We start from the raw sequence: 13,257 nt of genomic DNA, 5'->3' as shown, positions 1-13,257 counted from the left end.
ATAATATCTATATACGTTTTGTCAAAAAACTGAATTCTGTAACAATTGAATGTATAGTTTATTTTACATGCAGGCCATATTTTTATTTATCTTATAATAATATAATATAATACGTTATCTCGGATCAACTATATTGAGAGTATACTATATTGTTATGGTGTGTGTGTGTGTGTGTGTGTGTGTGTGTGTGTCTGTACCTGGTATTTATCACGTTATGGGTACCAAATGTCCCCACGAGGATAGTAATACTAGTAACTTTTGACCTTGTGGGGACATTTTTGAGGTCCCCGTGAGGAAACAAGCTTATAAATCATACAGAATGAGGTTTTTGAGAAAGCAAAAATACAGAAAGTTTCCTGTAAGGGGTAGGTTTAGGGGTAGGGTTGGTGTAGGGCAATATAATATACAGTTTGTACAGTATAAAAACCATTACACCTATAGAGAGTCCCCATAAAACATGGAAACACAACGTGTGTGTGTGTGTGTGTGTGTGTGTGTGCGTGTGTGCGTGCATGCGTGTGTGTGTGTGTTAGGACTCACGATCAAAGCATTGCCTTGTCAAAATATGCATAGCCTACTTTATATGTATATTAATTTGAATATTACAGCCTATAATATAATATAATATAATACAATTAATGTAATAAAATACCTTCCTATTTAAAGCATTTTTACGCCTCACAACCTGTTAAAACATTGTTTAGCCCGTTATTGAAAGTATGTGAGAAATTTGCGGTCACAGGTGTTTACGCCAGTCTATGGTTTACGCAGAACTTATTCGCATCAGACGCTGCTATAGAAACCGCGCAGCGCATCTACGCACAGAAATTCGTCTCTGCGGCGGCACGTTCCCTGACGTCAGACGGAAGCAGCCAATCGTGGCGCACGGAGTGTGTAGTAACACGTCACTCTTCGGAGCTCCAGGAACCGGCTGGTTACGAGTCCTGCTCGACGAAGTCGTTTTCACTTTCCAATGGTCGCGTGACCGCGGTTATCATATTTCATTTACTGAAGCCTCATCGATTACGAAGGTACGTCTATCGCTGTGTTCTAGTAATGAAATCGTGGTTCGTTGATGTGTTAGATTTAAACCCGCAGACCCCGGATTAGGTCGGCGGAAGTCAGTAAGGTTGCTGTGTGTGTGTATGGGCTAACAAGTATGTTATGTCATTAATGTTCGGTATCTTTAAATAATATAACTGCCTTATATCTTGCTTTTCCCCGGCTCTCTTTTTCTGTGGTATATTGAGAGTGTGTTGGAATTAGCTAGCGCGAGCTTGACCAGTAACATGTAGATATACGCGTGACGTCACGGAGATGTTCTTATTTTGACTAAAACATGTAAATAATGTGAAGTAATATATTAATGCCAATGTGTTGATACCAGTGTAATATATTTAAGAACCTTCTATCAGTTGTTGTTAAGTTTTGTAGTGTGCTGCTGACCATATCTTAACAATTTGTTGTACTCATTTAGTACTTTGTATGATGAGGTTTTTGTTATATTGTGGCTTTTGACATGTACAGCCTGTCTAGTGTCCTTTGAAACAGTGTGTTCATGTCTGTACGGGAACTCTTATCATTGTGTAACCAAACAGTCAACACAGGCATTGGAGCATGATTTAGTGCTTAGGACAGGCATTTTCAGGGATCCCTCTGATTTAGGGTTATCAGAGGCTAAAGTCTGTTCTAATACTTCGAAGTGCTTTGTGTTTAGTCAGCAAACCTGGAGTTGAGTAGGTATTCTAGGACAGGTGTGTCCCAGCATTGGTACATTCAGTTTAAAACTAGCATCTGGTGGTTTTGCTCCTCCACACATCTACGCATATCTCTGATCAACAGGTTCTTAATAACGTTTTGGGCTTGGCAAGGGTAACCACTCATGTCAAGTGTCTTTGTTCAGAGATGACAGTTGCGTGAAAGAATGCCTTCTGTCACAACAAATATAAAAGTATGCCATTTCCGCTCACATTGCTGACATGGGCGAAATTGTCCTTGTCACTCGGGTATTTGCTGTTAATTTTAGGCTCGGCTGCTATCCTACTTGTCCAGTTCGGAGACGCAACCCATTAGGTGTGGTTTAGGGTTAAAAAGACTTGGCAGCTCACTGTTTACTCATTTCGCTGTTTCTGGTCGTTCACAGTCTGCCATGTCGACCTACCAAGAGTTCATCCAACAGAACGAAGATCATGATGGAATACGTTGCAGTTGGAACCTCTGGCCTTCCAGCCGCCTGGAGGCCACACGGCTAGTGGTTCCTGTTTCTTGCCTCTACACTCCCCTCAAAGAGAGACCGGACCTGCCTCCGGTCCAGTACGAGCCGGTACTGTGCAGCCGGGCCAACTGCAAAGCCGTACTCAACCCACTCTGGTAAGGACTGAATCGCATTTTCCAAGAAGCATTGAGTTCTGTTTGATTGTCAGTATAGATAAATATCATGATGATATTTGATTTGGATATCTGAATTATTGATTAATTGGTGGACTGGAATTGGAATGGATTTTGAGTAACAACTTGCAGTCAATGGAAGGACAATTAAATTAAACATTGTTATCCTTTATCATATTTCTGTTGCTGGCCATTTAAAAACACAGTAAAGCTCATGGTTTAGGGTTTTATGTGAACCAAATTGTGCCTGGTTTGGATCTACTTTGGTGTTGACCTTTTATTTTAGGGTTCGTAAAATAGTGTTTTGCTTAAGGGGAGGTTTGGGCTTTTCCTCTAGTTTTCCACAGACTTGCTAATTACATTATTATGTCATTGGATCAGGTTAGTTAAATGCTAATAGTTTCCTTTAACCGCTGTGACTAAATGAAGATAATTGTTGACTAAGGCTGCTAGACAAGATTAGCTCCTTTAATGCTTGATTTCCTTTTGTAGTCAAGTGGACTTCAGAGCTAAGATATGGGCCTGCAACTTCTGCTACCAGAGGAACTCTGTGAGTATACATTACTGAAACTCCTTTTCATTCCTGGCTTTGCTCCATGTGTTTCTCTAACGTCAATCACACCTGTCACTGTGAGTAAATATTAATCAATTTCTTCACAGTTTCCTCCATCATACGCAGGCATTTCAGACGTGAATCAGCCCGCAGAACTAATGCCTCAGTTCTCCACCATTGAGTACATAGTGCAGGTAAACTTACATTTACTCTGTACTGTACATAGGCATACTTTATTGTACAAACATATAGACTTACTACAACTCCTTTAGCTCACAGATAGCTGCTCGTCAAAAGCCACGTTGTCATTCTGTCATAAAACTAGGGTTCAGTGGGTTTTGACAAGTGACAGGATTTATAAACAGTTTAAATAAATAGTTTTAAATAGTGTGTAATTTCTGTCATTATATACACTTCCATTCAAAAGAAGTAGTTGCCCGCCAAGGCTGCATTTATTCGAGTAGCAATACAGTAAAATAGTAATATTGTGAAATATGTTTTTTAATATATTAAAGATTAATTTTCAACATCATTAATCTAGTCTTCACTGTCACATGATCCTTCAGAAATCATTCTAATTTGCTGATTTGGGGCTCAATAAACATTTCTTATTATTATACTTATTATTTTTTCAGTATACTTTGATGAATAAACGGTTCAAAAGAACAGAATCTATTTGAAATACAAAATCTTTTGTAACATTATGAATGTCTTTACTGACACTTTTTATCGGTTGAATTTGTCCATGCATTTCTTTTAAAAAATCTAACTCCAAACTTTTGAACCATAATGTATATATTAATATTTAAAATGTATCAAAATAAATAAATCAAAGTATTTATTAATGAATAACAGTATGTAATATTTTAATTACCATTATGTAACCTGATTTATTTCTCTTCAGCGTGGACCTCCAACTCCTCTCATCTTCCTGTATGTGGTGGACACATGTCAGGAGGAGGAAGACCTCCAGGCCCTGAAAGAATCCCTTCAGATGTCTCTGAGTCTCTTGCCGCCCAACGCCCTGGTGGGTCTCATCACCTTCGGCCGCATGATTCAGATTCATGAGCTCAGCTGCGAAGGTATGGCCAAGAGCTTCGTCTTCCGTGGCACAAAAGAGCTCACGCCCAAACAGATACAGGTCAGTGATCTATATTTATTGTGTTTGATTTACCATTCATAGAACTATAAAATAGCTTATAAATGACTGTATAAAACCAGAATTGTCAGTAAAATTGATCAGGTGCATCATCTGTTTGCAGGAGATGCTGGGACTGATGAAGCCAGCCACCTCTGGACAGCAAGGCAAACCACTGGCCCCTCATGACGCTGCTGCTTCCTGCAGGTATGAGATGGTCATCCGTCACTCTCCTTAGCATGCACATTAGAAGTTAGAAGTGAGCAGAAGCTTTTACATAAGAGTCTCAAGAAGATGATGTACATGAAGGCAGTTGTGCTAATTTTCTTTGCACCCGTTTTAGATTTTTGCAGCCTGTGCAAGCAGTTGACATGAACCTGACCGACCTTCTGGGGGAGTTGCAGAGAGACCCCTGGCCTGTTCCTCAGGGGAAAAGACCTCTCCGTTCCACGGGCATCGCCCTTTCTATTGCTATTGGCCTACTGGAGGTACAGGACATTATACATTTAAAAGCTCATCTTGTATGGCATAATACAATCTCTATGAGAAGAGAGATAGGAGAGAATGTAAAAAGATGGATGTATGGGTAAAACTCAGGAAACGCTCAGTTTTAGGTGATTATATTCAGAAATACATCCTTGGAGCTTTTGCACATCTTCACTGAACCAGTGTTCACTACACTGTGAGAGAGAATTCTTGCAGAGAGTTTTCTTTTCATTATAGTGAGTTCAAATTGGAAACGTGTCAGTAAAGCTGGCTGTGAGATTCAGAGTCCACTTCAGCTGTCATGTCATATCAGAAGAGTTGTACCTAGTACTTGACCCAGTCCTTATTCTTACATAACTCTAGAGATAAGAGTTAGACTACCTAATGCACTCTTGAGTTTGTTTGATTATAAGTCTAGCATGACTGATTTAACTTTAGCATGCATTATTCCCTATAAAAGACACATATATAAAGTTCATAATATGTGGAAAATGCTATCTAATATTGTTTAGACTGGAATACACACTGTGATAATTAACTAAATCCACTTAGATTCAGTTTTGAAAGCATTAAATAGAAATTTGACTTTCATTCATTGTCTCTCTCCGTCATTCTATTTGTAGGGCACTTTCCCTAACACAGGGGCCCGTGTGATGCTGTTCACTGGTGGCCCCCCAACACAGGGGCCCGGCATGGTGGTGGGAGATGAACTGAAGACCCCCATCCGCTCCTGGCACGACATCCAGAAAGACAACGCTCGCCATCTGAAGAAGGCCACTAAGGTGATTACAGATTTTAGTTAAAGAATCTGGTGATGAACTCTTTATATTTATGGTTTTCCATAAACATTCTATTCCTTTCCTGAAAAGCTAACTAAGAATTTCTGTTGACATCTATTTAGTATTACGAGGCTCTGGCAAACCGTGCAGCAGTAAACGGACACAGTGTTGACATCTACGCCTGTGCACTGGATCAGACGGGACTGCTGGAGATGAAATGTCTATCCAACCTCACAGGGTGAGCATTGAGAAAAATCATTGATCTTAATATATCTTACAGGCCATTTAATGTCCTCTATATCAACTGATTATTTCTTGTTTTGTTTTAGGGGCCACATTGTCATGGGCGATTCCTTCAACACGTCTCTGTTCAAGCAGACCTTCCAAAGAGTCTTCAGCAAAGACTACAATGGAGAGTTTCGCATGGCTTTTGGTGGTACTTTGGAAGTGAAGGTAACCTATTTTGACTTAAACTACCATTTAAAAGTTTGGGGAATGAAATTAATAGTTTTCTTCAGCAAGGCTGCATTAAATTGATCAAAAGTGACAGTAAAGCTATTATAATGTTACAGAAGAATTCTTTATTCGTATTATTCATTTAAATAAATGTAAAAGCGTTATAATAAGCAGGCACAACTCTTTTCAACAGAGATAATAAGACTGTTTCTTGAGCACCGTATCAAAATATTAGAATGATTTCTGTAGGATCATGTGACACTGGAGTAATGGCTACTGAAAATTCAGCTTTGCATCACAAGAATGAAAACAGTTATTTAAAATTGCAATAGTAGATTACAATAATACAGTTTTTACTGTATTTTTCATCAAATAAATTATTTCAAAAAACAAAGACAAATCTTGCCAACCCCAAACTTTTGATCAGTAGTGTATGTTATGACACTAACCCACAGTCATATCCAACCCTCTAAACCTATTTGCCTTTTTCTTCTCAGACCTCAAGAGAGCTGAAGGTATCTGGTGCGATTGGGCCATGTGTGTCCCTCAACACCAAAGGACCCTGTGTTTCAGACAATGTAAGTCATAAGCATGTAACTTCTCATTTCATGCCAGCTTTTGCAATGGATTCCAATAGGTCTTCACACATGTGTGCACATATGTGAGAATGTCTTGTTTTTTTTTTGCAGGAAATGGGTGTCGGAGGAACATGTCAGTGGAAGATTTGTAGTCTCACGCCTGCCACCACCCTGGCCCTGTACTTTGAAGTAGTAAATCAGGTATATTGTTATATAATTATCTGTTCTTTAAGAGCTTATGTTTACACTGCTGAATCAATAACACTGGTATGTTATACATTTTTGTAGCACAACGCCCCAGTTCCTCAGGGTGGAAGAGGAGCTATTCAGTTTGTTACGCAATACCAGCATTCAAATACACAGCGGCGGATCCGTGTCACCACCATAGCCAGGAAGTAAGTCTTAGTTTCAGCTTTCAACCTCATGAAATTCTGTTATGAGTACTAGATATTATATTGAAGTCAAGGTCTTGGGTTGTTTCTTTGATTCATAAGATAGTTCCATTTATTGATATCAACTTTAATGTTGTACAAAAAGGCCTCTGAGTTATCTAACGCCAACATATCTCATGCTTCCATGTGCTATTTGTGTTTGCTGTAGCTCAAAATAGATTTAGCTGCGTAAATATGCATAGCTCTGCGTAAATATGCATAGCTCTTCGGTAGCTCAAATTCTTGAGTGTTCAGTTTGTGCGTCATTCGTTCTCGACAAACCGGTTCTTTCTATTGTCACACCTAGTTGGGCTGACGCACAGTCCCAGATCCAGCATATCGAATCATCATTTGATCAGGAGGCCTCTGCCGTTCTCATGGCCCGGCTCGGCGTTTTCAAGGCAGAGTCAGAGGAGGGGCCTGATGTTCTCCGCTGGTTAGACAGGCAGCTCATTCGCTTGGTGAGTATCACAGCTATTTAGAAGGAAATGTAGGTCAATGTCTCCATTCATAAGAGGCGATCTGACAAATCATTGAACCATTATTATAATAATGAATGTAGAAGTTGCATCACACTCAGGTTTTGTGTTTGTTGTTTGGTTTCAGTGTCAAAAGTTTGGCCAGTTCAATAAAGATGATCCAAACTCCTTCAAATTGTCTGAATCTCTCTCGCTGTACCCACAGGTAAAACACAGACTCCTTCAGATAAACGCTGATATTTGTGATTGGACAGGGTCCTTAAAAGTCTTTTAAAAAGTTCTTTAAACACGTTTTTATCGCATCATCAAAATCCAATATCGATCAACTCCTAATTTGCATTTATTGATATATTAGTACATGAATCAAAGTCAGTGCAGATGTGTATATTGAATAAATCATGCCTTGAGTATTTTAAACTTGCAGTTACCCTGTTTTGCAATTGAATGTGTGCCTGTTTAAATACCTAAATGAGGTGCATGATTTAATTTAAGATTGTACTGTATGGACATAGAATATTGATTTGTGCAGTTCTTGATTTTAAAAACTCTGCACCTGTTTGAGAACATCACATTTCTAATATTAATTCTTGTCTATTTTCTTGACAGTTCATGTTCCACTTGAGGAGATCCCCATTCCTGCAGGTGTTCAATAACAGTCCGGATGAGTCGTCCTACTACAGGCATCATTTTGTGCGTCAGGATCTGACACAGTCGCTCATAATGATACAGCCCATCCTCTACTCCTACTCTTTCTACGGGCCTCCAGAGGTGATTTGAAACCCATCCATGCAACATTATAGTGCAGAATGCTGTGTAATTTAGCTCGTACTCACCTCATATTTGTCTGGTTTTGTAGCCCGTTCTTCTGGACAGCAGCAGCATCCTTCCTGATCGCATTCTGTTGATGGACACCTTCTTCCAGTTGGTGATTTACCACGGAGAGGTACGAATCAAATGCTTGTATTATGTACAAATTCTTTAGATAATGGTTTCTAAGGAAATCAAAATCTCTGTACAAAAAATTGCGGTCTTGGATCTTACCCATGAAATATAGTACATGCTACCTTAAAATCTGGCCAAATTTGGCTAATTTTGGAACTTTCTTGTTGGAACTGCGCTTATGATGCCTAAAAATGTTAACTAGGTAGGCAGCGCACTAGATTTTGAATCAGAACATTTTCAGGAGGTTCCTTTAATGTTAAATAATGTTTATCAGAGTTTTGTTCAGTTTACTGATTGTGTTATTCTCATCTTCACAGACTATCGCTCAGTGGAGGAAGTCTGGATACCAGGAGATGGCAGAGTATGAGAACTTCAAGCAGCTCCTTCAGGCTCCTCTGGATGACGCGCAGGAGATCTTGCAGACACGCTTCCCCATGCCCAGATACATCGACACCGAGTACGGAGGTTCACAGGCCCGCTTCCTCCTCTCCAAAGTCAACCCCTCCCAGACCCACAACAACCTCTACGCCTGGGGCCAGGTACACGCCTTTAGTTCTGACGGAGCGTTATGTTCGTTATGTGTTCTTAGGTGCTTGAAATGAGTTCAGTGTTGACAGGAATGTCTGATCTCTAATATTATATCTTCTCCTTGTAGGAGTCCGGAGCACCAATCCTCACAGACGACGTCAGTCTGCAAGTTTTTATGGACCATCTCAAGAAACTGGCTGTTTCAAGTTCAGCATAAACTTTCTGCAGAAGATCAGTGAAGGATGTACATTTAGAGAGTTGAAGGAAAGAAAAAAAGAATGAACTTTTGACATAATCTTCTGAAAAAACTTCCATATCCAACCTTGACACAACAAAGTGCATCTCAATCAAGTTTGTTTAGGAGGTCTTTAGGAGAAATGGTTATTTCGAATTCTCATCTACACAAGTAATTATGATTTGTCTGTCATGTTCGTTTGCTTATTTAATTAATTTAGTTTGGTTTGTGTCTAACAGAAAGTGTTACATGGTAAACTTCAAGAACATAACATCTGATTTCCCAGAGAGAGAATGTTTTCTGCCATCATGTTGCTTGTGTCGCTCTTTCCCAAGCATGTTTAGACTGAAATTCCTGTTAATGCTTATTTGCAAGAATCCTCTTGTCCGTTTGTTCTTTTTTGCGTTTGTTTTTGTTTTGCACAGGTTGACAGTCTTCTCACTTTCATGAACTGTACCTGTGATCTGCTCACTTGCGGGGAGAAACAGTATTTTATAGTCCTGTTCCTCCAGTCTTGTAATTAAATGAATGTTGTATGTAAAGAATTTAAATGTGACTTGTGACCCACATTCCAGTTTTATCTTGATCTACAATTATGAACTAATGCTATGCATAATATTTATAGTGAAAATATCTTGTAGGTTTAATTCATTTCAAAGGAAAGACGAAGTTGAGGACCTTGAATGTGCAAACTCTGGTCTTGATCTAAAATAAAACATTACAAATCAAAATGACTGAGGCATTTGTACCTATTTATATCAGGATTTTATGTCTGATGAAATGTGGAATCATTCAAATGAAAAAACAAACAAAAAAACGCTTTGTACTTATGCACAGTATTATTATTGAACTCTAAAGTTCACAATATAATTTATTTGACTACCATAAAATGATTTTTGTAAATTGATTATAAAATATATGTGAACACCTTCATGAGTAATTTAGTTTCTTTTTTGAACAAGATCTATCTATAATAATTTAATTCAATACATTTAATAACTAAAATGTTTATTATAGAACATCATTACAATAACATTCAATTAAAATTAAACCGCATAAACACATTTCATTACACCAAATACACAAAATAATGTTCTTTTTAGCAACATCATATGACCCCTTTAAAATGAAATTAAAAAGCGAAATGAATGTTTTGGGACACTGAACTCAGCTGCAGCTTAAGTTATGCAACTAAGCTCACTGGCAACATAAATATAATATTTGTATAATTTCCTTTTGAGTTAAGCAACACCTCTAAAAATGAAAATGTGCTGAAAGGTTTACTCACCCTCAGGCCGTCCAAGATGTAGATGAGTTTGCCTCTGGTGAGCATTACATCACTTGCTCACCAATGGATCCTTTGCAGTGAATGGGTGCCGTCAGCATGAGAGTCCAAACAGCTGAAAGCATCACAATAATCCACATGACTCCAATCCATCAACTAATATCATGCAAAGTGAAAAGCCGCCTGTTTGTAATAAATTGTGACTATTCCCTTAATACTGTGTGTTTTAATAATTTTTTTTAAAGAGCTGGAAATACAATTTTGGAAGGAAAAAAATGTATACAGGGTTCCTACGCAGTTTGGAAAAGTGTGGGGAAAAGATAGCAGAGAATGGAAAAAAAATTGCATTTCCAGACTTTTGCCCCTATTTAGTTTTCTATAACAAAGAATTAAGAATTGAATAAAAAAATAAATGTATCATACAAGAAGTGTGTTTTCATGGCGGCTGTTTAATGATTCTTTAGTGATTGTCAAACACGACTGAATGAAGTCAAGGTGCAAAAATGCAGGTCATAAGCGTTTTGGGTTTCTTCTCACAATATTCTTAGCACCGTATTACAGAGCCTCTAAAATGATCTTTGCAAAAATCAGCCCATTTCGTGGTGTGGTTTTTTGGCCACCACAGAGTATGCGATAAAGCAGACTTAAGACCTTGAAATGTGACATACTGCCCTAAAGAAAGCCAACTTGTATAGACCCTTGAACTTGGCAAATAGGACAATTTGTTGTGTGTTGGTGTGTTTATTTAAAAAAAAAAATTCTTATGTTTATGTAATATTATTAGGCTTTTGTTTTTGAATCATCTTGATTTGCACTTACTAACAGAGAGCCAAAACAGGCTTATAGGTAGGGTGGTGTTATGGTTTTAACATAGCTGTGAATTACACTACCAGTCAAATATTACACATACCATTACTACTTTACACATTTGAGAATAATACTAAGGTCCTTAAAACTACAAACACAAATTTAATACAAACTTTGAATTTTTTTTTTTTTTCAGTACCCAATTAAATAAATTACAGTCAGGAATATATTTCAAGGGAATTAATCATTCTGAATGAAAAATAAATGCGTTATTTTATTTTCGTCCACAAGTGGGCGGAAGCGTCAGTGTGCGCAGGCGCTCAGAGGGGCGGGGCTTCGTAGAACCCGGAAGATCAAAAAGTGTTCGAGTGTTACACATGGTTGGAGACTAAAACAATGAAGGCGATCGTTCAAAGGGTAACGAAGGCAAGCGTAACAGGTACGGCCACAAAGCTTATCATTTCACTGTTGAATCTGCTGTCAGCTGGACGCTCCTTGTAATGCTGTCGGTTAATTTATTGGCATGATACATTGCTGTCATGCGTGCCCCATGCTTTAACACTTTCACATTACTGGCTTATTAGCCACATTTGAAATGTGCGTTTTAAAATATACACATATGTTGAAGTGTATACATCAGATCTAACTGTTGAGATCAGCACTAAGTATCCCTCACGCACTCTCTGAAACAGTTGGGGAGGAGCAGATCAGTTCCATAGGCAGAGGACTCTGCGTCTTACTCGGCATCTCAGTGGTGGACACGCAGAAGGATGTTGACTACATGTGAGTACTGATGTCTGGCCGAAAACGAGCTTTGGCAGTGAGTCCATATCTAATATAATACCATGTATAAAAATAACTATTATTAATATAATGAATAAATTGCATTCATTACAATTTGTGAATGCAATTTATTCATTAGTATTTAAAATATGAATATTATAAAACCAGGGTCTATTTTTGAAGATCAGATACTTGATTCATAAAACTAGGGCTGTAGGATTGATCCTGAAAATGAGGTGCATGGATCTTAGAATAGTATTATCATGTGGGTGATCTTTCTGTTGAAGATGTTACACTGAAGCTTATTTCCTGAAATGGTTTATTTGACAGTTTTCGATTCTTTATTGTTGTTCATATAATTAGCAACTGTTGCATTCTCTGCTGTCATCTATCTTCAGCAACGACTCTAAAATATATTGTTTCTGTGTCGTTGTGACTGGATATGACATCACTTGAATGCACTGCCACAAACAGATGTAATTTGAAAGTGAAAGTTCAGAAGAGAGTGTAATTTGATCGGCATGTAAATTCCATTAAAGGGGTCATATGATGCTATTTTAAAGATCATTATTTTGTGTATCTGGTGTAACCGAATATGTTGACATGCTTTAATGTTCAAAAAACACATTATTTTTCAAATACTGTACATTATTGTAGGTCCTCTATGCCAAACACGTCGTTTTCAACAAAGCCCCCTCCTTTGACAAGCGCAGTCTGCTCTGATTGGCCAGCTGACCCAGTGCATTGTGATTGGCCGAACACCACAAGCACTCGTCGGAAATGTAACACCCCTTACCATAATCGCGAGCTTCAGCTTTCAAAGTAAATATCAAGACAGTTAATAATGTCATTAGTTTTACCATCAGTTCAAGCCTGAAAGGGCAACAGAGTCGCGTGACAGACACAGTGATGATGCAGTACACAAGCCGCGGTTAAGACAGCTGACGTGCTATGATTTCACTCTCCTGTGATGTGACCCTGTTCCCCTCACACACACACACACACACACATTCACGACGCGTTACTCTGTGCTGTGCAAAATCCGCATTTGAACAGTCAATAGCAAATACTTAAACTAATAACAAAACATACTTACAGTCGCTGATTCAGAAGCGCCAGATTGTCATAGCAAGGTCGAAATTTACCCTTTTTTTTTAAAATAGCCTTTGTGCACTGCCAGCCTTGTACTCTTCTAGGTTAGATCTTAGCCAATGTTTCCAAATTGCATCTACTTCCGGAAGGCCAAATAAAGTGCTTCTGCTTTCGCACTGAAACACACAGCGTCTCCCTGACATGGCTGCATCAACACTACTGCGGATCCTGAAACCACGTCTTCTTTCTTTGCGTGCACATTTGGGCGGCATTATGCTAATATTTCCACATAGTGAC

At 38.5% G+C, this 13,257-nt stretch overlaps 2 protein-coding genes across 2 annotated transcripts in view; both read left to right on the top strand.

The window, feature by feature from the left end:
- The first annotated feature begins 891 nt into the window (after positions 1-891).
- Positions 892-9,727, top strand: sec23b (SEC23 homolog B, coat complex II component). The gene is made up of 19 exons (XM_016233715.1): positions 892-1,031; positions 2,144-2,370; positions 2,881-2,938; positions 3,049-3,135; positions 3,846-4,082; positions 4,204-4,286; positions 4,423-4,567; positions 5,189-5,347; positions 5,467-5,582; positions 5,674-5,797; positions 6,298-6,378; positions 6,490-6,579; positions 6,667-6,773; positions 7,117-7,270; positions 7,416-7,493; positions 7,895-8,056; positions 8,145-8,231; positions 8,548-8,769; positions 8,886-9,727. Exons 2-19 carry the CDS (start codon positions 2,150-2,152, stop codon positions 8,973-8,975), a joined length of 2,301 nt encoding a protein of 766 aa, XP_016089201.1. The 5' UTR covers positions 892-1,031; positions 2,144-2,149; the 3' UTR covers positions 8,976-9,727.
- A 1,660-nt stretch (positions 9,728-11,387) lies between these two features.
- dtd1 (D-aminoacyl-tRNA deacylase 1) overlaps positions 11,388-13,257 on the top strand; it is a 7,034-nt gene continuing 5,164 nt past the window's right edge. The window contains exons 1-2 of the mRNA XM_016233714.1: positions 11,388-11,524; positions 11,778-11,868. Of these exons, the coding sequence (XP_016089200.1) occupies positions 11,482-11,524; positions 11,778-11,868 (134 nt within the window). The 5' untranslated portion in view covers positions 11,388-11,481. The remainder of the gene's footprint in view (positions 11,525-11,777; positions 11,869-13,257) is intronic.

This window comes from Sinocyclocheilus grahami, unplaced genomic scaffold (genome assembly GCF_001515645.1).
Source record: "Sinocyclocheilus grahami isolate Dianchi unplaced genomic scaffold, SAMN03320097.WGS_v1.1 scaffold437.1, whole genome shotgun sequence".
NCBI classification, from domain to species: domain Eukaryota; kingdom Metazoa; phylum Chordata; class Actinopteri; order Cypriniformes; family Cyprinidae; genus Sinocyclocheilus; species Sinocyclocheilus grahami.
The sequence above is the reverse complement of the archived record's forward strand: the minus strand, read 5'-3'. Positions and strand labels throughout refer to the sequence as shown.

Bases quoted from the DNA above. Each gene is read 5' to 3' on its own strand.
- sec23b (XM_016233715.1), top strand. From the start codon at position 2,150: ATGTCGACCTACCAAGAGTTCATCCAACAGAACGAAGATCATGATGGA. The intron at 2,371-2,880 runs GTAAGGACTGAA...TTCCTTTTGTAG, and splicing joins GCCGTACTCAACCCACTCTG to TCAAGTGGACTTCAGAGCTA. The intron at 4,568-5,188 runs GTACAGGACATT...TTCTATTTGTAG, and splicing joins TTGCTATTGGCCTACTGGAG to GGCACTTTCCCTAACACAGG.